A 22,579-nucleotide genomic window follows, 5' to 3' on the forward strand; every position below is an offset into this window, starting at 1 on the left:
TGGTTATGTACGTACCCAAAATTAGTTCAAGTGAAATAAGTAGTGTCCGCCACTGAATCACCGCCATTTTATCATGCCATTTTCTTCGATTCATCTTTGTGCGCTGCCAAGGGTCTCCAACTCGTTCTGATGACAACTTTTTGTATATTTAGAATCAGAGAAATATGCAAGTCAGCCTAAACGTAGGCAATGAGTAGACTATAAATGATTACCCACCAAAAATGAGGAATGTATCCTCTATGTATTATTTATGAAGATACCAGTGGCACAGCTATAGGTTCACACTGACTTGACTAGTAAAGATTTATGAACTGCCGTCGGATTTAAGTCGCTCAATCTTTTGCTATCTCTGTCTGTGCCATCCCTACCACTTTATACAATTATTTAATATTTAAAGTGTATTGGTACAAATCAGGGGTGATATTGCATTTCTTATTTCCAAATGCTTGTGCCCAAGGTATAAAATAAGCTTCTAAATTGAAAAAAAAATACGCTGTACTAATACAGATAACTTCATATACGAAAACAAAAAAATGAGATGATTACAATGTACTCTAGGCGTAAGGTATAATTTGTAAGCTTTCTATGTTGTCACTGCTTAACTGAAGTCTTAAAATGTAATTAGTTCTCCTAATTATAAAATAAATTTAGATAACGTTGCTAGTAAATTTTTCAATTGTAAAAATTACTAACAAATTATATTTTGGAAACATGGACTTCTTCAGGTCACACATCTTCAACGAAAATTTAATACTTTATTTTTTGTCTATAAAAAATTAGGACCAACCAAAAAAAAAGATTTTTAATCAATCTTTCATCTAAAATTATTTTTTGATGACGATATTTTCTACATTATGCTACAGACTTAAGTATAAACATCAATCCTGTCATAGATTTCAATTGATTTTACATTGTTGAAGGTTTAAAAAAAATTTTATTTACCAATATAAAAAATTATATGAGTACATGTTGCAGAGTCAAGGGCAAAAGGACAGTTTTTGTTTATTCGATTATAAAATTGAGCTTTCACTACAAGAAATAAAAAGATCATGATTTACTTTGCCTAGAAATATTGTTATTGCGGTAAAGAAAGTACATCATTTTTATAATTATAACAAAGAGTTTTCATCGATGTACTAAACTATGCACTGAATAAACTGAACGAATATATTTTTAGGTTCGACAGTAATTACCTATTATGATAACTTTTTGTGATTTTTCTATTTTTCCAAATCGATTTTCAGCGGTACACGAATAGTTACCGCTGCCACTTTCTGAGAAATATCTGATGATCAGTTTTTGATTATCGTCCACAGCACCAAACTGGGGTTCCGATACCTTTAATGGCACACCATCCTTAAACCACGTAATAACAGGTTTTGGCTTTCCATCAACGTAGCATGACAAGTAAACAGGGTTTTTTGCATCATATGATAACCGCCTCACTTCGGTATCATTCATATTAACATCAGTGAAGCTAGGTTTTTGTGGAACTGAAAATTTTCAAATTCAATAAAAATGTTTGTTTTCTTAAATCTGAAATGATGATGAATAATTAATTTTCCAACATTATGTACGTATAGTAACCTTTAACTTCTAGATTTAAAAATTCGGAGGTTTTTTTTGAGTAAGCATAAGATGCTTCGCAAGAATACTGCATCACATCTAGTAGACTGACGTTATAAATGGACAGAACAGCGCGAAGAGTAAATGTGGTTTCTTCAAAATTAATTTTCACTTTATCTAAAAATAAATACGTATCAAAAAAAGTATAAATTTTAAGAAACTATAAAGTAAAAAAAGATTTTTTTTTAATATATTAGAACCAACCGGAATTAGTCACTATTTCATCATTATAAAACCATTTTACCGAAGAAAATTCCCGTTTCACAGCAGCACAAGTTAAAATAACATTATCACCTTCAAATATTTCTTTTTTTGGCTTGATTATTCCGAAGGAAACATTAGGTAGTCCATCTTTAAAATAAAATAAATAGAAAAGTGTTATTGAAAAATCAGTGTTTCATAAAAAATAAAGATAAATAATTCTTAAAATAAGGCATACCAGTAAGAAGAATTTCCCGTAAATCAGAATCAGAGCCATAAGTATTACTTGCTAAACAAATAATCCTGCCCTCTGCATCCAGGTTCAATGTAACTTTGGATGTAGTTGTGTTACTTTGCTCATCAATCTCTATACCCTTGAACAATTGATTTACTAAGTAAGTTGAAGTTCTTTTTTTTTTCTCATACCGTTTGACGTAAGTGTATAAATATAAAATGAGCTAATTTTTATTTATAAATATATAAACCTGTAGCTTCACAGATTGACAATCGCTTCTAAAATATTTAGGGCACTTCATGTAAATCCACGATATGTTACACTTAGGATAACAATAGCCTTTGCCAACAAACGTTAAACTTTCGTTAAAGCTGTAATAGGATTTTGTGTTGGAATTGTGAAGTCTTACTTTTGGTTTTGCTGGAAAATATAACCATGAATTTAAAGACTACAAAAATAATAATAGTATTCTCAATATCTAATAACCAATAAGTGTCATATTAAAAGTACCGTAAACTTCAAGTGTAAAGTTTAAATACTTTACTAAAATGGTATTATTGGCTTTAAGTGTGTAAATTCCTTCGTCTTGCTTCTGAGTTAATGCTATTGAAAGTTCAGTTTTAGGATACGAGTGTAATATCATCCTTCGAAAACTCGAAATAACCTCGTTGCCATGACGATCAAGCCTGTAAAATCCATATTCAACGTTTAACTAAGTAAGCAATTCATTGAGAGTACAATGATGCGATTGTTTGTTCAAGATAGATATTACCATGTGAGCTTTGGTATTGGAAAAGCGTTAACGTGAGCTGTGAAAACTACTGTACCACCAATGAAACTATTTTTCTCTTTATTATCAGACGTTAAATTTATAAATGAGTTATTTAGATCTAAAAAATTGATAATAAAATATACATAAGCTTACGATATTTCACAAGCCAAAATATTAAAAAAAAAAAATTACACGCGTTTTGTATCTCACCGTAAATACGGACAAAAATACTGTTACTTGCTGTTTTATTGAGTGACGATTTTATTTCGCAAGTGTAATTGCCCTCATCATTTTGCGTAACATTGTTTATAATAAATACAGATGTTACCAAATGGGAATCACGTCCCAAAAAATTTTCATACTCTTCTTCAACAGGATCCAAAACTTTTGCGGAAGTCTAATAACGGCAAGCAATAAGTAGATAGTAATAATGTCAACAATCTATGAAATATAACAAAATATGCAGTTCATGTGATAGCGTATACTTTTATTTACCAAGTTTTGTGGACTCTTCCACCAGATGCTGTAATAGTTAACAGCTTTTTTAACTCCAAATTGACATTTAATGGTCAACTTTGATCCTCTAAGGACTTGATTCGGTCCATCTATTTTTAAATGGGGTTTACTTATGCAAGTAGGTATTTCGTAAAGGCGAAAACTTATTTTCTGTGATGAATTATTTTGATTCACCTCACAAGTATATTTTTGAAATACTGGAACCCTCATATTTGTCATAACATAACCAATTTTGGGGTCAAAACTTATCTTTTCACTAAGCTCTATCTTCTGGAGGAGATAAAAATGTTTCATGAATTAGAAATTCTTACGTGGTAGTAATTGTAATTTAATCAAGAATTAATTACCTTGTCCTCTTGTTTAAGAGTCACTTGAAATTTAGGGGAAGTAGTACGGCACGGAATGATATTGTAACCAATACATACATCTGTTACAATAGGGTATTGAAATCCCTCGAAACTTTGTACAAATACACTTTTAATGGCTGTATGAAAAAAAGGATACTTAATTATTGATGCATTTATACATGTATAGACATTTTTAGAAATAACTGAAATTTTCCTACAATTAACGTAAACGTATGTACAATTAGCATTTAAAATGTTGGAGGGATTGGATATTCGGATTGTTTTCGTCTTGTTCATATCAGCGCAACAATACCAGCCAGTGTCGCCAACAACAGTTGATAATCTTTGAAACGTCCAACTCCCATTTTGATTTCGAGTAATACTATGCTCAGATACTTTAATCTTTTCACCAGAACATAATTAATTTTAACCATGTTTCTATAGATTAATTTCCTTATTATCTAAATGATTGTAAAGTTATAAAATAGTAAAACTCACATAATGAAGTGTGTCTTTAACAGGATGATAAAATTTAATATTACTGACATTAGAGCATGTAATTTTAAGAGCTTCTCCTTCGTTTATCTCCATTGTAGTCAAGTTGGGATGAAGTTGGGGTTTGTGCCCAATGCAACCTGTTGTGTTTAAATAAAAATTGTTCACGCCAGATAGTATTAGGTGCCTGCTCTTTTTTTATCTTCTTTGTAGACAAAACAGGCTTAAGTAGAAAAAATATAGTTTCATATTTTGAGTAATTCATTTAAAATGTTGATTTAATTATCTCTAAAGTGCTTTTAAGTACATCAAATTAGGTTAAGAAAATCTAACCTTCAACTGACTGAATGGTCTTGTAGTAGTTTTCGTCGGATAAGAGTCATCGTCTCCGGGGCTATTTTGTGGCCCGAGGGACGTAAGATAGCCACGGAGCGATGGTACTTATGTCGCGAATCCTATTTTTACTACCGAGAGCCCACCTGACCCTCAAAAACGCCCGAGGTCAGGAAAAAAATTGTATAATTTTAATGAAGTTACAGTGGAGGTTAAATTTATTTAATACAGTCTCTCCTGAATCTCTGTATTTCTGTGTCATATAATCTTATTGATTACTTATTGTATCTGTACTTGTTTACGATGGTAAGAAAAAAAAAAAAAAAAACATGATATAGCATGGTGATAATGATAAAAATAATCTAAAGCATCCACGGGCCAATAGAACGTAATGACGATTACTGTTGAGGTTTGGGCGTTGGCTTGCGATAATTAAAAAAGACACTCTAGTTTCAACATAATACAATAATTGACTATGAATCGCATTACTTACAATTGTAAGTATTATTGTAGACACATGTTTCTTTTTTTTTTTTTTTTTGTCTTTTTTAATGCATTATGTACATACCTAAACTTGATCCAAGTAAAACAAGTAGTGTTGGCCACATAATCACTGCCATTTTATAATGCCACTTTGTCACGTTTGTTCTTGTAAGCTGTTTTATAGGCAACTTTTTATTAACCTAGACTTAAAGAATTAGATTTAGAGAAATTTGCAAGTCAGTTTTAAGATGAATGATTGTAAACCATATTCAATGACGCACTAAAAACAGAAATTGTATCTTTTACCTGTTATTCTTGAGGAGCGCAGCTGAGTCGACTCTAATATTGATAGTGAAGATCTCAGTACTTTCGAATTACTGGCTCTGTCCGTGATATCCCCACTTATACATTCTAATATCTATATATTTAAAGTGTCGTGGTCCCAATCGGATGATTTCACGTAAAAACAGAATAAACTGTGATTTGACTGTTTGCTTTAGGCGCCAGGTACATAATTTTATAGTTTTTCGTACATTTACGTTTAAAAATGAATAGATTTGTCATAAAATATATGATCGAAGCTTTTTGTGAGCTGTTGCATAATAAAATGTCAAATGTCTATTAGCAAAACAAACAAAAATATGATTTAGAGTATACTTACGGAAGCTCTAAGTATAATAATTTAATAGTTAAGAAATTTATTTAATTCTTAAAGAAACAGTACGAGTTTATTTAAGTAGAACCTATTGATTGATTCAAATCTTTATTGTTTTCACGAGTGCAGGAAACTTATTTATGAATCACGTATACTATGTCAGATCAGTATAAAAAACATCGATAATACCGACACTCTATTGCACTACAATGGTGCATTATGTGCTAGCCGTTTTAAGGGAAGTATAAATGAAAAACTTTTATTTGTTACCACTAAAAAATGGTGTAGCTAACGAAGCTGTTATTGAAGTGTAATGTTAAATCACATATATTTTTATTTTAACGAATTTTAATTTACTTTTTGTGGTTGGTGGCGTGACCCCTTGTGTTTTTGCTTTAGTAACATGTGCAACAGGTGCGAACTCTATTTGTCTTACTGAGGGCGCAATAAACATCTAAAGATTGAAAAACAACGCCTAAACTAAAAGAAATATTTTTTTATCACAATCGGTAAAAATCTATACATATTATATCCTTGATGAGAACTTATGTAATGCGATCACTTATTCATACGTATTTTTTTCAAGGGTCACTAATTGCTTGTTTTTGTAATTAAATTCTCTTACAAGGACTCTGTACAATTGAGACCAAAAAGACGTTTTGACATTATGACGTATGTTAAATATCACCTCGAGTAATTGACTAACTTATGTACTTTTTTCTTTGGTCTTGAAGATTCCACTTTTTTATCCTGGTACGGCTTAGAATTTTCACTCCAAGTCGTCACTCCAGTGACATAAATTAATGTAAGAGTAATTGCAGTGTACACAAAGAGATGATTCGCTATAGAATAATTTAATGAGTTACAGGACAAAAAACGTCATGAAATTTTAAAGCAGGAATAATTGCAACGAAAAAGAGTTCGTCTCGCAACTCCAATGGTCTCCGGTAATCTTTATTTTCACCATGGTAATAGCTGGATATAACACATAATTATTAGATAAAATTTGTTACACATATAAACGCTCTTCGAAAGCAGATCATCAGGTGTTTCATGGTCTATGTGTATAACTATGATGACGGATAATAAATCGAGAATAGCAGCAAATATGATTCATTTTATAGAGTTATAGAGAAATGGCCACAATACATCAGGTATTACAAGTGCGCTTTATATGTACGCATATCTCAGTCAACTTACGATTAACAATACTAATAAGGTATGTTTGCTCAAGTACTAGGGTTTACTTTCAAGCTTTGCGACTGGTCGAGGTGGAAATTTTTTTTTACGGGCGAAATTTTTCTATGTCATTGAATGCTGACAAAGAAGGGTGGGAGGTTGGAGGTTTCAAAAATTTTTTAAGTAAAGATATGCCGTAAAATCTGTAATTTGAAAATTGTAAGACATTAATGGAAAATCTTGATAGAAAATAATTTGATCAATTTTTTACCAATTTCTTACCTTTTGATGTCTTATTTTCAAGTAAAAATAAATTAAAAGAAAAACAACATTTAGAATTAACCAAGCTGTTATTATAACCCAAAACAAAGACTTTGGAACCCCTATAATCAAAATCAACCGCTTTATTAACATTTTTATTAATGTGATGTCACATAGAAATTTATGGCCTGATACGCAAGAAAAAAGCATGACATAAAATAAATTAACTACCGAAACTTAATGACTTTTACACCACACCTATACCGAAAATGATTCATAACCACCATCAGTTAGTTATCAGTTGCTGTCCAGGTGAGGTGTAAAATCATATACACACCACGAGCAGAAGTAAAGAATGCTCGGCTTTGGCTCGGGTAATAATATACGCACGAGATTTAGAACATTCTTTACTTAACCGTCTTAAGTTAGTAAATAGCTGTTTAAGATTCTTCTACATTTTCATGAGCAATTTATGCTAGACATGAATACTTTTTATTATAACCTTGTAAAAAGTATTTTACAATTCATTCTATTTACGAGATTAAACTGTTTTCTCAACAATCATATGTACCTAAGCATCAACTATCGTCCACGTTATATTGGGTTCTGGCATTCAATTAGCGCAATATGATCAATAAATATGATTTGGAACATCATTTTTTAACAAGATGAAAATGGTATCATACGTATTAACATAAGTAAAGCTAGGTTTTTATGGAACAGTAAATAAAAAAAAAAATATCACTCAGAAGACGTAACGTAGTTTTGTTTCATAGAAACAACAGGTCATAAAACTTCTCAGTTAATGTTTTTATTAACAACTTACTTACAAGAAAGATGTATCGTTCTCATAAGAATAAGCTTCTATTGATGCTCAATAAGAATTTTTTATGCATTTGCTAGCTTGAGTTATGGATCGATAGAGCAGCGCGAAGAGTAAATGTATTTTTAAAAATAATGCTTACTTTGTCTACAATTGCATACCATTTGAAAAAAGCCAATTTTGGTGAACTATGCAGCAGAAGTTTAACACTTTATTTTTCTACAAGAAATTAGGACCAACAAAAAAAAAAGATTGTTAATAAACCCTTCATGACAATTTTTTTTTTTGATTACGAAATTTTTTACATAATGCTAGAGACTACACTATAAACATTAATCCTGTTATAAATGTCAGTTAATTTTGCGTTGTTTAAATTTTTGAAAAAATGATATTTACCAATTTTAAAAAAGGTGTAAATACATATTGCAGACAAGGGCAATAGAACAGATTTTTTTTTTTCCATTATGAAATCGAATTTTTATTGCAAAAAATGAAAAGATCATGATTTACTTTGCCTAGAACTATTTTGTGGTGAAGAAATTACATTGTTACCAAATTTTTAATAAAGAATCTTAAAATTACGAAACTATGGAGCGACTAAACTGAACAGGTATATTATCAGATTCGACAGCAATTATTACCTATTACAACAACTTTTTGTGATTTTTTTATTTTTCCAAATCGATTTTTAGCAATACATGAATAGTTCCAGCTGCCACTTTCTGAGAAATTTCTGATAATCAATTTTTGATTATCGTCCATAACACTGAACTGTGGTTCTGATGGAATTAAAGATACACCATCCTTAGCCCATGTAATAACAGGTTTTGGCAGTCCATCAACGTAGCATGATAAGTAAACAGGGTTTTGAGCATCATATAATAACCATCTCACTTCGGTATCATTCATATTAACATAAGTGAAGCTAGGTTTTTGTGGAACTGTAAATTAAAAAATACCAATCAAAGGACATTGTTTTTTTTTTTGTCCTTAATCATGACAAATAATACATTATGCAAATTAATATTCTTGGAATTACCTTTGACGTCAAGATATACAGCTTGTTTTTTTCCAGTTGTATAAGCATCCGATGCTACGCAATAATACCTCTTCACATCTGATAGACTGACATTATGAATAGTCAGAATAGCTTGTAGAGTAAATGTAGTTTTTTTTTAAAATAACGTTTACTTTATCTGAAATTTAATACAAATTAACAGTACATTAAATTCCCAGGGTGCAAAGTACAAACTTGACAACCCAAAGGGCGCAGTAGTTGTACGATTGTGCCGAAGTCACGTATATTGTTCTATATACCAAGGGCGAAAATGCGATTTTTTGCCTGGTGAATCACTTTGTGCACTATGGCAGAATGGTAGTTTTCGTACCAGGTGGCGCAGGTCACCAAGACAAGACCAAACCCCAGGGACGTGCAAATTAGGACCGAAGGGACTCCTTGTGTTTGTCCTGATTGGATACGCACCAGGTGTGAACCCCATTTTTCCTACTGAGGGCACACCAGACCCTCCAAAATGTCGTAGGAAAACTAATATTTCCTACTTCGAGCGTTTTTGATAAGCTGGTGTGCCCTCGGTAGGAAAAATAGGATTCGCCACATACGCGCCATCGCTCCGCGGCTACCTTACGTCCCTTTGGCCTCTGATTCGCAGGTCCCTCGGGCCGCAAAATAGCCCCAGAGACGATGTCATTTATCTGACGAAAACTACCATTGCGTACCATGGGCGCAAAGTATAAGAATCTCGTTTAAAGGACTGATTTTTTTTATGTTCGTGCCCAAAGTGCGAACTTCATTTCTCTTTTCTGTGGCACAAAGTTGTATTTTATTCCCGTTGGCGTAAAGTAATTTAAGGGCGCAAAGTGAGGCTCAAGGATGCAGAGACTTAGCGACTTAGCGTCGACGGTAAGAAAACTACTATTCCACTAGTGATTGAAACATTATTAGCAGGCACATAGTGTGCCCATGGGCAAAGTACTTTCTGACCCCCCCCCCCAGAGAGAAATATAATTAAAGGGTGCAAAAGGCCTTGCATTAGTTATAAGAAAAATATTTCTTTGTCCGTAGACATAAAGTAATTACGAAGACGCTAAGTGTGGCCCGAGGGTAAAAAGCAGCAATTGCACTTCACGCCCTAGGTAATAAACAAATTTTTAATTTCAACGAACTATAAAGTAGAATTTGAATATTTTTTAAGTAAATCAGGATCAACCGGAATTAATGACCATTTCGTTGTTCTTATACAACCACTTTACTAAAGAGAATTCTCGTTTCACAGCAACACATATGAAAGTAATATCATCACCTTCAAATATATCTTTCTTTGGCTTAATTATTCCGAAAGAGACATCTTCAAGTCCATCTTAGAAACGAAATAAAAAAAAACACATGATCAAACATACAGTGTTAGATTAAAAGTAAAGACAAAATGATTTTTGATACATGCATACCGGTAAGACGAATTTTTCGTGAGTAAGAAATGGTGTCATAACTATTATAAGCTGAGCAAATTATCTTGCCCTCCACATCTGGGTTAAATGTTACTTTGGATATAGTTGTGTTACTCCACTCATCTGTCTCGTCACCCTTAAACAATTAAATAACTAACTGTAGTTCTTTTGTTTCGTCGAAGCATTTATTTGTAAAAATATAAATGTAAAATGAGAAAATTGTCTACTATGACAATAAAATAACCTGTAGCTCCACAGATTGACGACCAATTTTAAAATATGTAGGACACTTTCAATAAATCCACGGTATATTACACTTTGGATAGCAATAGGATTCGCAAACAAACGTTAAACTCTCGTTAAAGCTGTAATAAGATTTTGTGTTGGTATCGTGAAATTCAACTTTTAGTTTTGCTGAAAATTATATTTATTATTTTTATGACTATCAAAAGAATAATAGTATTTATAATATGGCATTAAAAGTATTGCATTAAAAAATACCATAAACTTCTTCGAGAGTATAAAAATGATAAACCTGTAGCTCCACAGATTGACAATCGTACTCAATATATCTAAAGCACTTCTTGTAAATCCATGATATATTACACTTTAGATAACAATAGGATTTGCAAACAAACGTCAAACTCTCATTAAAAATGTAATAAGATTTTTCGTTGGTGTTGTGGAATATAACTTGTGGCTTTGCTTAAAAAATATATTCATTATTTTAATGACTATCAAAAGAATAATAGGTTTGGTAATATTAGAAAACATATAAGTATTGCATTAAAAAATACCATAAACTTCTTCGAGAGTAAAGTTTAAGTACTTTACTTGAAAGGTGTTATTTGCTTTAAGGGTGTAAATTCCTTTATCTCTATTCTAAATTGATGCTATTCTAAGTTCAATATAAGGATATGAGCGAAATATCATACTTCGGAAATTTGAATCAATCTCGTTGCCATAACGATCAAGCCTGTAAAATCCATATTTAATGTTCTATCAGTTATAAGCAATTAATTTAGAGTATAACGATATAATTGTTTGTGAAAGATAAAAATTACCATGTTAGATTTGGTATTGGAAAGGCATCAACATGAGCTGTAAAAACTATTTCACCACCAATGATGCCGCTTTTTTCTTTTTCATCAGTCGTTAAGTTGATGAATGAGTTATTTGGATCTGATAAATTGATGTCGACATAAGTATAAAATTTTAATACTTTTAAAGCTAAAATAATTTAAAAAACACGCATTTTGCGACTCACCGTAAATACGGACATAAGTACTGTCACTTAATGTTTGGCTTTCATTGAATGACGGTGACGATACTATTTCGCAAGTATAATTGCCCTTATCACTATAAGTAACATTGTTTAGAATAAATTCAGACATTACATGATAATAATTTTGTCGAAAAATATCTTCAAGTGCTTCTACAATAGGATCCAAAACTTTTGTGGGAGTCTAAGCAAGCAATAATTAGATGATTGTAATGTTGATAAGTATTGAACATAATACAAGATATGATAATACGATTTTATATACTTACATTTACCGAATTTTGTGGGCTCTTCCACAAGATGCTATAATGTTTAAGATCTTTTCTAATTTTAAATTTGCATTGGATGGTCAACTTTAAACCTGTAGTGACTTCTTTTGGTCCGTCTATTTTTAAATTGGGTTGACTTATACAAGCACCTTTTTCGTGTAGTAAATAACTTATTTTTTGTGATAAATTATTTTGATTCACCTCACAAGTATATTTTCGAAGTTTTGGAACCCTCAGATTTGTCATGACGTAACCAACTTTTGGGTCAAAACATATGTTTCCACTAGGCTCGATCTTCTAGAGTTGATAAAAATAGTATGTTAAGTAAAAATATATGTGTATTTGTAATAAAAATTTAATCTAAAACGTCTAACCTTGTTGTCATGTTTAAGGATCACTCCAAATTTCGGAGAAGTTGTACGGCACGGAATAATATTGTAACCTATACATACATCCGTCAGAATAGGATACTCCTTTGCCTCAAAACTTTGCGCAAATGCGCTTTTATTGGCTGTACAAAAAAAAGTATGCTGAGTTATTCAAACATTTTCATACATAGTTATATTTTGGAGAAGTAATAAAAATTATCCTACAATTAACGTAAACGTATATGCAACTAGCATTTAAAACGTTGTAGAGGTTAAATATATGCATTGTTTTCGGCTTGTTCATACGAGCGCAACAATACCAACCAGTGTCGCCAGAAATCGTTGATAATCTTTGAAATGTCCAACTGCCGTCTTTATTTTGGCTAATACTGTGTTTGGATACTTGTATCTTTTAAGCAGAAAATAAACAATTTATGTTAATGATGTTCGAAAAGATTTATATTTTTATTACCTAAGTAAACATAAAATTATAGAATAATAAAACCTACATGTTCGAGTCATTTGTTTACAGAATAGTAAAAATAAACATTACTGACATTAGAACAAGTGATTTTCAGAGCTTCTCCTTCGTTTATCTCTAATACAGTCAAGTTGGGATAAAGTTGGGGCTTGTGCCCACTGCAATCTATTTTGTATAAATAGAAAATGTTCATGTCAATGAATGTTAAATTTTTAGTGCTTTAAAAAAAAACCTGTTAGGAATTAAGAAAACAAATCGGAAATTAAGGGTGTTTCTGCTTGAAAGAACTTTAGACGATTATTTTGTTTTTTGAAAGTAAGTTATTTTTCCTCGATCCCTTACGTATTGTTGTGTGCAAGTAAATTCGAATAGTCAAATTAATAATACTATGACGTGATTTTTAATTTTATGCCATGATCTTATAAACTTATTCTACTTTATGCCCCAATTGCAGTAGAAAAACTTAAAAAGTAGTGCATCGAGGTATAAAGTAAACAATGTCTTAGCTTGCACGTATATTATATGCTATCTCAGCTTTTTGCATGTCTATACTTTTCTGAATCTCTATACAGTTGTATATTTGAAAATCATTGTCTATACTTGTCTTTATCTTACAGTCTCGGTGACTAATTCTGACTGCCTCACTCTTTGTAAGTTTTTTAGTAAGTCTACATTGTTACTCAATGTTTATGGTTATTTTATAGCTCAACATATCTGTCGTTATACTCTTACATAGTTGTTTTATTGTTTTAATATGAACTGCAAGTGAACTAATATAAAAAGACATAAAAAACGTCATCACAACGAAACCAATGAAAATAATCTAAACTGCCTGTGGACACATCAGTGCAATGACGATTACTGTTGGAAATAGGGCGTTGGCTGACGATAATTATTAAAAGACACTTACGCTTCGGGTATTAGAACTGAGCATCAATGGAATTGTCGCCAAGTATTTTTTTTTGTTATGTACGTACCTAAAATCAGTCCAAGTAAAAAAAGTATTTTAAGCCACTGGACTACTGCCATTTTATAATGCAATTTTCTCTTGCTCATCTTTAAACGCTGCCAAGGGTCTCCAACTCGTTCTGATGACAACTTTTTGTTTCTATAGAATCAGAGAAATATGCAAGTCAGCCTAAACGTAGACAATGAGTAGACTGTAAGCGATTACCCACCAAAATTGAGGAATGTATCCTCTATGTAATATTCATGAAGTTACTAGTAGCACAGCAGAGTTGAAACTTTCTTGGATAGTAAAGATCTATGAACTACCGTTGGATTTAAGTTACTCAAACTTATGCCGTCTCTGTTCATGGCATCCCCACTACTTTATATGATTATTCAAATATTAAAACTGTAGTGCTACTTATCAAACTATTTCATAAACGGGACAAATAAATTGAGATCTGAGATGGTTACATACTGCAGGTGCTAGGTATGACTTTTGAGCTTTCATAACGTTAAATAACTTCGCTGTACTCTGAAACGGGAGTTACCCTCCTAAATATGAAATAACTTTAATGAAGTGTCTAATAAATGTTTTAATCGTAAAAAAAATTAATAAATTTAGTGGAAGCATGGACTTTAGCAGCTCATGCATTTTCTTATTTCCTATCTTGTAAGTGATTTTTACCATAATCTCAATTTAAACTTTTTTCGATCCATACTTTATCTTATTTAGAGATGTTAGAACTGAACTACATGGGTTTTATTAAATTTTACAAAATTGTGATCGTACTAATGTGAGTGTCAAATACACATGTTTTTGTAACTAATCAAATAATTATTTCATATGAAGCATAAGCAAGTAATTTGGTAGGATGTGAAAAGTTTCAACAAATAGTTAATTAAATTTGAAACTGTTATCTGCTATTTTTTTCTGTGTTTCAGAGGTTTTCAGATTCCAAAGGTGAATACTGTGTTAGAGACAATTGCTTCGACATCGGTGTACTTGCATTGTCGTTTTGAGTAGGTGAAAAATAAAAGCTATGTCATACATGAGAATTAAGTTTTTCTAAAGATGGTTGGAATTCAGTTATTTATTACGTTCACATACAATGGTTTCGCAAGTTGTGGCAATGTGTTGACGTAGTCGTGCTGAGGTGGGACATGTGTAAAGTTATCAGGAGATGCCATTTTAGACAAGTAATCATTTTTTTCTTCCAAATCATTCTCCTTGTTTATGTTTTCGTATGTATGGTACAATTGTAAAAACTTTACTTTGATGCCATCGTCGAGAAGTTTTCCAATACTTTTACTAAGGTCTGTAAATGATGGCCTTTGATTCGCATCAGCCTTCCAGCAGTGAAGCATAATATCGTAGCTAAAATAAAGTAATAAGCAAGTTTGAAAACAATTACAAAAAACAACTGTTTCTCTATTTTACTTACATGTCTTTGGTAGCATATTCAGGCTTTTCCATTCTGTAACCCTCGATGAGTTTGTGATACATCTTCTCTTCATCCATTTTTGGGTATGGGATCTCAGCAAAAGTAAAAAATTCCCACAGTACTACACCAAAAGACCAGACATCTGATTTCGTTGAGAAAATTCGATATCTAATAGACTCTATGGCCATCCACCTCAGGGGCAACGGATCTTTGCTCTGTTTCTTGTAAATGTCATCTTGATATATCTTCTTCGCCAAACCAAAATCACAAATTTTGATAATATTATTATCTGCTAGTAAAATATTCCTCGCAGCCAAGTCGCAATGCAGAACCTGTGTTGTTGATTGATAAAATTATTAAGTACATGTAATAATGAACACAACTAATGCTTGAATATCCGTATATACCTTTCTTCGAACGAGGTACTCCATACCATGTGCCACCTGAAACGCCCATATTAAAAGATCCTGAGAGCAGAGAGGCTCGACATTCCTATTTGTATAGTCACCGTTGTAATTAGAGCGCCAGCCAGGTTGGATGTATTCGTAGTTCTTACTTATACCAGTGTGCATTATATGACCACTGAAATTACGAGTATTAGTGTAATAGACAATGAATTTATTATTGTTATTTAATTTACTATTTCCGAAAGAAACGTTAAGATTATTATTATAACGGTAGTACGTAAGGAATGACTTTATCTACTCTAAGACTTTATTTTTATTTCCTAGGAGTCCAAAATGTTGGTCATGAATTTAGATTTTTAGTTTCTATATACATATTGGATGCCTGCTTCCAATATATATATATATATATATCTTTTATTCTACAAAAACAGAAACAAATCCAGGTTTTTCTGAAATTGACTCGCTCAAGAACAATCGCTAAAATAACTCAATTAAAATTTGGTAAGCTTACACAACGTTAATGCAAAGTGACAAATGATTAATTTTTTGATAAAAATAAGAAATTTTAACCTTTTTAATCCTTCCTTAGCAAATAGATTTATTCTACCACTAGTCACATGAATTGGGTTAATGAGGTTTTCTTGATAATGCCGTAAATAACTTTCTAGATTTCCAAATCTACAAAACTCGACAATAACTAAAAGTTTACCTAAAACATTAAATAGTTAAATAAAACAAGAATTACTGTTTTTATTTAAATAACTATTACATCATTACCGCTGGCAATATTTTTCGTGCAGGCACCAAGAAGATTTACAACATTTGGGTGTTGTCCCAGATGACTCATTATTTTTAACTCTCTTGCCAGAGCATAAATACACGTTGATTCAGCATTTCGTCGGACCATTTTTACAGCTACAGTAGTGGAAGACTCGTTGGGACAAATCCCAAAAGCTCCTCGTCCTAACTGTTTTTCTTGATCGAAAAAAAAATCACTAGTTTCATATAAATCGTTCATCATATTAATTGTTGTTAAGGTTTATTATATTAATTGCACATCATATTAGTTTTAGAATCAGACTAAATTTTCGTACCAAACTGTAATTTTTCTCTGGAAAATTCCCATTTTTTATCGTAAGGAAGAAGTTCTGCTTGATCGTCCAGAGTTAGTTCTGAGCTTATTGAATTAATTGCTCCATCCTCAAAGTTTGTAAGTCCAGTGTGAGACAACTTTTCTGTGACCATCTGTTAATTATCGTTAGTAAAATTATATGTAAAATAATCATAAAGTTTAATTTTCATCTAATAAGTTATGGTTTCAACAATTACCATCTTATGTTGTATTTTCAGGTAAAAGTAAAATGAAAAAGAAATCATTATTATAATTAACCAAACTGTTATTCCAATCCAAAACGAAGTCTTGTCGAGCCCTAAAAATTAAAATCAACCATCTTATTAACATTCTTGTGTACAAATTTATGATCTATTGTGCAAAATAGTAAAAGCATAATGTCATAAATTGACTAAATTACCGAAAAAAAATTATTTTTCAAAAATTGTTCTGTTTCCAAAGCGATTTTGGTAAAGTCATGAATATTTTCTACTATCACCTTCTTACAGATATCGTACAATTGATTATTTACTGTTATTCACAAGACTACACTGTTCTCTCAACAATCTTATAAGAGCATTATTTGTTAACCACGTAGTACAAAATTTTAACATTCTTAGATTTTTGAACAGTATTTGCCAACCAAGTCAAAATTATATTATCTGCATTAACGTCGATAAAGCTAGGTTTTATAACGTATTTTTATCCTATAGTAACTTTAAATCATACGTTTTACGAATGAATGTTCTTATTTACAACCTTCAACCTTAAGATAATATCTCGTTAGTTTTTATAAGAACAAGTAATGCTGTACAATAATTAATCTTTTTTGGCTTGCTAGACTTACGTTATGTATTAACGGAACAGCGCAGAGGGTAAATGTAACATTTTTACGAGTGACGCTTACTTTGTCTCAAATTGAATACAAATTTGAAAAAAACAATATTGGCCAACCAAGCAGTCAAAATGACTTCATTAAAATACTTCATTTTTTGTCCATACAAAATTGAAACCAACCAAAAAAAAGGTTTTTAATCAATCTTTTATCTAAAATTATTTTTTAATGACGATATTTTCTACATTATGCTACAGACTAGAGTAGAAACATCAATCCTGTTATAAATGTCAATTGATTTTGCATTGTTAGAGGTTTTAAAAAAAATATTATTCACCAATATAAAAAATTACATAAGTACATGTTGCAAAGTCAAGGGCAAAAGTATAGTTTTTATTTATTTGAATATAAAATCGAGCTCTTACCGCGAGAAATAAAAAGATCATGATTCACTTTGCCTGGAAATATTGTTATTACGGTAAAGAAAGTACATTTTTTTCATATTTATAACAAAGAGTTTTCATCGATGTACTAAACTATGCACTGATTAAATTTAACGAATATATTTCTAGGTTCGACAGTAATTACCTATTATGATAACTTTTTGTGATTTTTCTATTTTTCCAAATCGATTTTCAGCAGTACACGAATAGTTACCGCTGCCACTTTCTGAGAAATATCTGATGATCAATTTTTGATTATTGTCCACAACACCAAACTGCGGTTCCGATACCTTTAGTGGCACACCATCCTTAGACCACGTAATAACAGGTTTTGGCAGTCCATCAACGTAGCATGACAAGTAAACGGGGTTTTGAGCATCATATGATAACCGTCTCACTTCGGTATTATTCATATTGACATAAATAAAGCTAGGTTTTTGTGGAACTGTAAATTAAAAATGTATCATTGTAAATTTAGTGATAAATAACAAGTGTACCAAATAAATGTTTCCATTAATACCTGTAATCTTGAGAAAGTAAAATTTTTTGTTTCTATAAAAATAAGCACCCGTTGCTGCACAATAGTAAGTCTTTGCATCTGATAAACTTACATTATGGATCGACAGAACAGCGCGGAGAGTAAATGCAGTTTTTATTAAAGTAACACTTACTTTATCTGAAATTTAGTACAGAATGAATTAAGCAGAAATTTGGGTAAACTATCCAGCAAAATTTAAATACTCTATGTTTATAAAATAAATTAGGACCAACCAGAATTCTTGATCATTTTATTGTTGCCATAAAACCATTCTACTGAAGAGAATTCCCGTATCACACCAGCACATGTTAACATAACATCATCACCTTCAAATATTTCTTCCTTTGACTGAATTATTCCGAAAGAGACGTCAGCTAGTCCATCTTAAAAACGAATAAGCAGAAAAGTATAATAAAAAAATTGGTTTTTAACGAAAAATAAACACAAAATAATTGTTGAAATATAATTACCGGTAAGACAAATTTTTCGTGAGTACGAAACGGAATCATAACTATTGTGAGCTGAACAAATAATAGTGCCCTCTACATCTGGGTTGAATGTTACTATAGATGTAGTTATGTTACTTTGCTCATCTGCTTTTTCATCCTAAAACAATTGAATAACTAATTAAGTTGTAGTTCTTTTGTTTCGTCGAAACGTTCGTTTATAAAAATATTCATGTAAAATAAAAATCTTTTCTATGACAATAAAACAACCTGTAGCTTCACAGATTGACAACTTCTTTCAAAATGTTCAGGACACTTGTTGTAAATCCACGATATATTACACTTTGGATAACAATAGGATTCGCAAACAAACGTTAAACTCTCATTAAAAATATAATAAGATTTTTCGTTGGTGTTGTGGAATATAACTTGTGGCTTTGCTTAAAAAATATATTCATTATTTTAATGACTATCAAAAGAATAATAGTTTTGTTAATATTAGTAAGCATATAAGTATTGCATTAAAAAATACCATAAACTTCTTCAAGAGTGAAGTTTAAGTACTTTACTAAAATGGTATTGTTGGCTTTAAGAGTGTAAGTTCCTTTATCTCTTTTCTGAATATATACAATTGAAAGTTTAATTTTAGGATATAAATTTAATATAGTACTTCGAAAACTCGAAATGATTTCGCTGCCATTACGATCAAGCCTGTAAAATACAAATTTGATGTTACACTCACTATCAGCTATCGGATTACAGTATAATGATATGATAGGTTCTGCAAGACAATAGTCACCATGTAAGCTTTGGCAATGGATATGCATCCACGTGAGCCGTAAAAACTACTGTGCCCCCAATGATGCCGCTTTTTTTTTCATCATCAGACGTCATATTAATGAACAAGGTATTTGGATCTGTAAAATTTATGTTGTGATAAATGTACGTGTATGATTTTTTTAAAGCAAAATAAAAGTATCCAAACTACACACGTTTTTATTAAATTTAAAAATTTACTCACCGTAAATTTGGACATAAATACTGTCACTTTGTGTTTTATTGAATGATGTCTTTATTTCGCAAGTATAGTTGCCCTCATCATTTTGCGTAACATTGTTTAGAATAAATACGGACGTTACTGAATAGGAATAACTATCCAAAATATCTTTACACTCTTCTTCAACAGGATCCAAAATTTTTGCGGCACTCTAATAATGGCAAGCAATAAGTAGATCGTAATAATGTCAACAATCTATGAAATATAACAAAATATGCAGTTCATGTGATAGCGTATACTTGTATTTACCAAGTTTTGTGGACTTTTCCACCAGATGTTATAAAAGTTAACTTCTCTTCTAATTCTAAATTGACATTTGATGTTCAACTTTGAGCCTACAGTGACTTGTTCTGGTCCATCTATTTTTAAATGGGGTTTACTTATGCAAGAACGTATTTCGTAAAGCTGAAAACTTATTTTCTGTGATGAATTATTTTGATTCACCTCACAAGTATATTTTTTAAGCATTGGAACCCTAAAATTTGTCATAACATAACCAACTTTGGAGTCAAAGTTTATGTCTTTACTGGGCTCAAGTATCTAAGGTGGACAAAAATGTTGTGAAAATTAGAAATACTTTGGTATTTGTAACAGTGATTTAATTAAGATAGTTAAACCTTCTTTTCATCACTCAGAGTCACTCGAAATTTGGGGGAAGTAGTACGGCATGGAATAATATAGTATCCAATGCAAACGTCGATTACCATACCGTACCTATGTGTCCTATGACTTTGCACAAACGCGCTATTATTGGCTGTATAAAAAAAATATGCTGGATAATTGATCCATTTTTGTATTGAATAATGTTTTGAAGAAATAATCAAAGTTTCCGTACATTTAACGTAAACGTATATACAATCAGTATTTGAAATGTGGTATGGATTATACCTCCGAATAGTTTTAGTTTTGCTTTTATCAGCGCAACAATACCAGCCAGTGTCGCCAAAAATGGTTAATGGTCTTTGAAACGTCCAACTACTGTCTTTATTTTGGACAATACTGTGTTTAGATACTTTTATCTTTTTACCAGAGAATAATTAATGTTAAGGATGTTTTTATACATTTATTTCACTATTACCTAAATAAGCATATTTATAAGACGATAAAACTTACGTGGCGGCGTATATCAGTTACAGGATAGTAAAAATTAACATTACTGACATTAGAACAAGTGATTTTCAGAGCTTCTCCTTCATTTATCTCCAATGTAGTCGAGTTGGGATGAAGTTGGGGTTTGTGCCCAACGCAACCTGTTGTGTTTAAATAAAAATTGTTCCCGTCAGATAGTATTAGGAGCCTGCTCTTTTTTCATCTTTTTTGTAGATGAAACAGGCTTAAGTAGAAAAAATATAGTTTTGTATTTTGAGTAATACATTCAAAATGTTGATTTAATTATCTCTAAAGTTATTTCAAGTACATCAAATTAGGTTAAGAAAATCTAACCTTCAACTGACTGAATGGTCTTGTAGTAGTTCTCCGGGGCTATTTTGTGGCCCGAGGGACGTAAGATAGCCACGGAGCGATGGTACTTAAATCGCTAATCCTATTTTTCCTACCGAGAGCCCACCTGACCCTCAAAAACGCCCGAGGTCAGAAAAAAAATTGTATAATTATAATGAAGTTACAGTGGAGGTTAAATTTATTTAATACAGTCTCTCCTGAATCTCTGTATTTCTGTGTCATATAATCTTATTGATTACATATTGTATCTGTACTCGTTTACGATGGTAAAAAAAAAAAAAAAAAAATATGATATAGCATGGCGATACTGATAAAAATAGTCTAAACATCCACGAGCCAATAGAACGTAATGACGATTACTGTTAAGGTTTGGGCGTTGGCTGGCGATAATTAAAAAAGACACTCTAGTTTGAACATAATACAATAACTGACTATGAATCGCATCACTAAGTATTATTGCAGCTACATGTTTCTTTTTTTTTTTTTTTTTTGGTTTTTAAAATGTATTATGTACGTACCTAAACTTAGTCCAAATAAAACAAGTAGTGTTGGCCACATGATCACTGCCATTTTTTAATGCCACTTTGTCACGTTTATTCTTGTAAGCTGCTTTATAGGCAACTTTTTATTAACCTAAAGTTAAAAAATTAGATCTAGAGAAATATGCAAGTCAGTTTTAAGATAAATGATTGTAAACCATATTCAATGACTCACCAAAAACATAAATTGTATCTTTCACCTGTTATTCTTGAGGAGCGCAGCTGAGTCGACTCTATATTTGATAGTGAAGATCTCAGTGCTTTCGAATTACTGGCTCTGTCCGTGATATCCCTACTTATACAAACTAATATTTATATATTTAAAGTGTCGTGGTACCAATCGGATTAACCCACGTAAAAATACAATAAACTGTGATTTGACTGTTTACTTTAAGCGCCAGGTACATAATTTTATAGTTTTTCGTACATTTACGTTTAAAAATGAATAGATCTGTCATAAAATATATGATCGAAGCTTTTTGTGAGCTGTTGCAAAATGAAATGTCAAATGTCTATTAGCAAAACGAACAAATAGAAGTGCAGATCGATTAAAAAGT

General features: G+C 31.4%; 1 protein-coding gene across 1 annotated transcript; it reads right to left on the reverse strand.

Moving 5' to 3' along the window:
* Positions 1 to 11,274: 11,274 nt before the first annotated feature.
* On the reverse strand, positions 11,275 to 22,053 carry LOC149375013 (vascular endothelial growth factor receptor 1-like). Its single transcript, XM_089590811.1, has 24 exons — positions 22,002 to 22,053; positions 21,136 to 21,272; positions 20,272 to 20,562; positions 19,987 to 20,173; positions 19,765 to 19,882; positions 19,498 to 19,676; positions 19,236 to 19,405; positions 18,990 to 19,125; positions 18,753 to 18,902; positions 18,502 to 18,657; positions 18,127 to 18,426; positions 16,922 to 17,022; positions 16,687 to 16,837; positions 16,370 to 16,567; positions 16,163 to 16,301; positions 15,593 to 15,767; positions 15,186 to 15,517; positions 14,842 to 15,118; positions 12,636 to 12,720; positions 12,318 to 12,454; positions 12,145 to 12,240; positions 11,660 to 11,858; positions 11,457 to 11,574; positions 11,275 to 11,368 (listed from the first exon to the last, which is right to left on the reverse strand). Exons 1-24 carry the CDS (start codon positions 22,051 to 22,053, stop codon positions 11,275 to 11,277), a joined length of 3,978 nt encoding a protein of 1,325 aa, XP_089446937.1.
* Between the last annotated feature and the right edge of the window lie 526 nt (positions 22,054 to 22,579).

Source organism: Copidosoma floridanum, unplaced genomic scaffold (assembly GCF_036245765.1).
Source record: "Copidosoma floridanum isolate Cflo_tuat_1 unplaced genomic scaffold, Cflo_Japanese_pri ptg000013l, whole genome shotgun sequence".
Taxonomy (NCBI): domain Eukaryota; kingdom Metazoa; phylum Arthropoda; class Insecta; order Hymenoptera; family Encyrtidae; genus Copidosoma; species Copidosoma floridanum.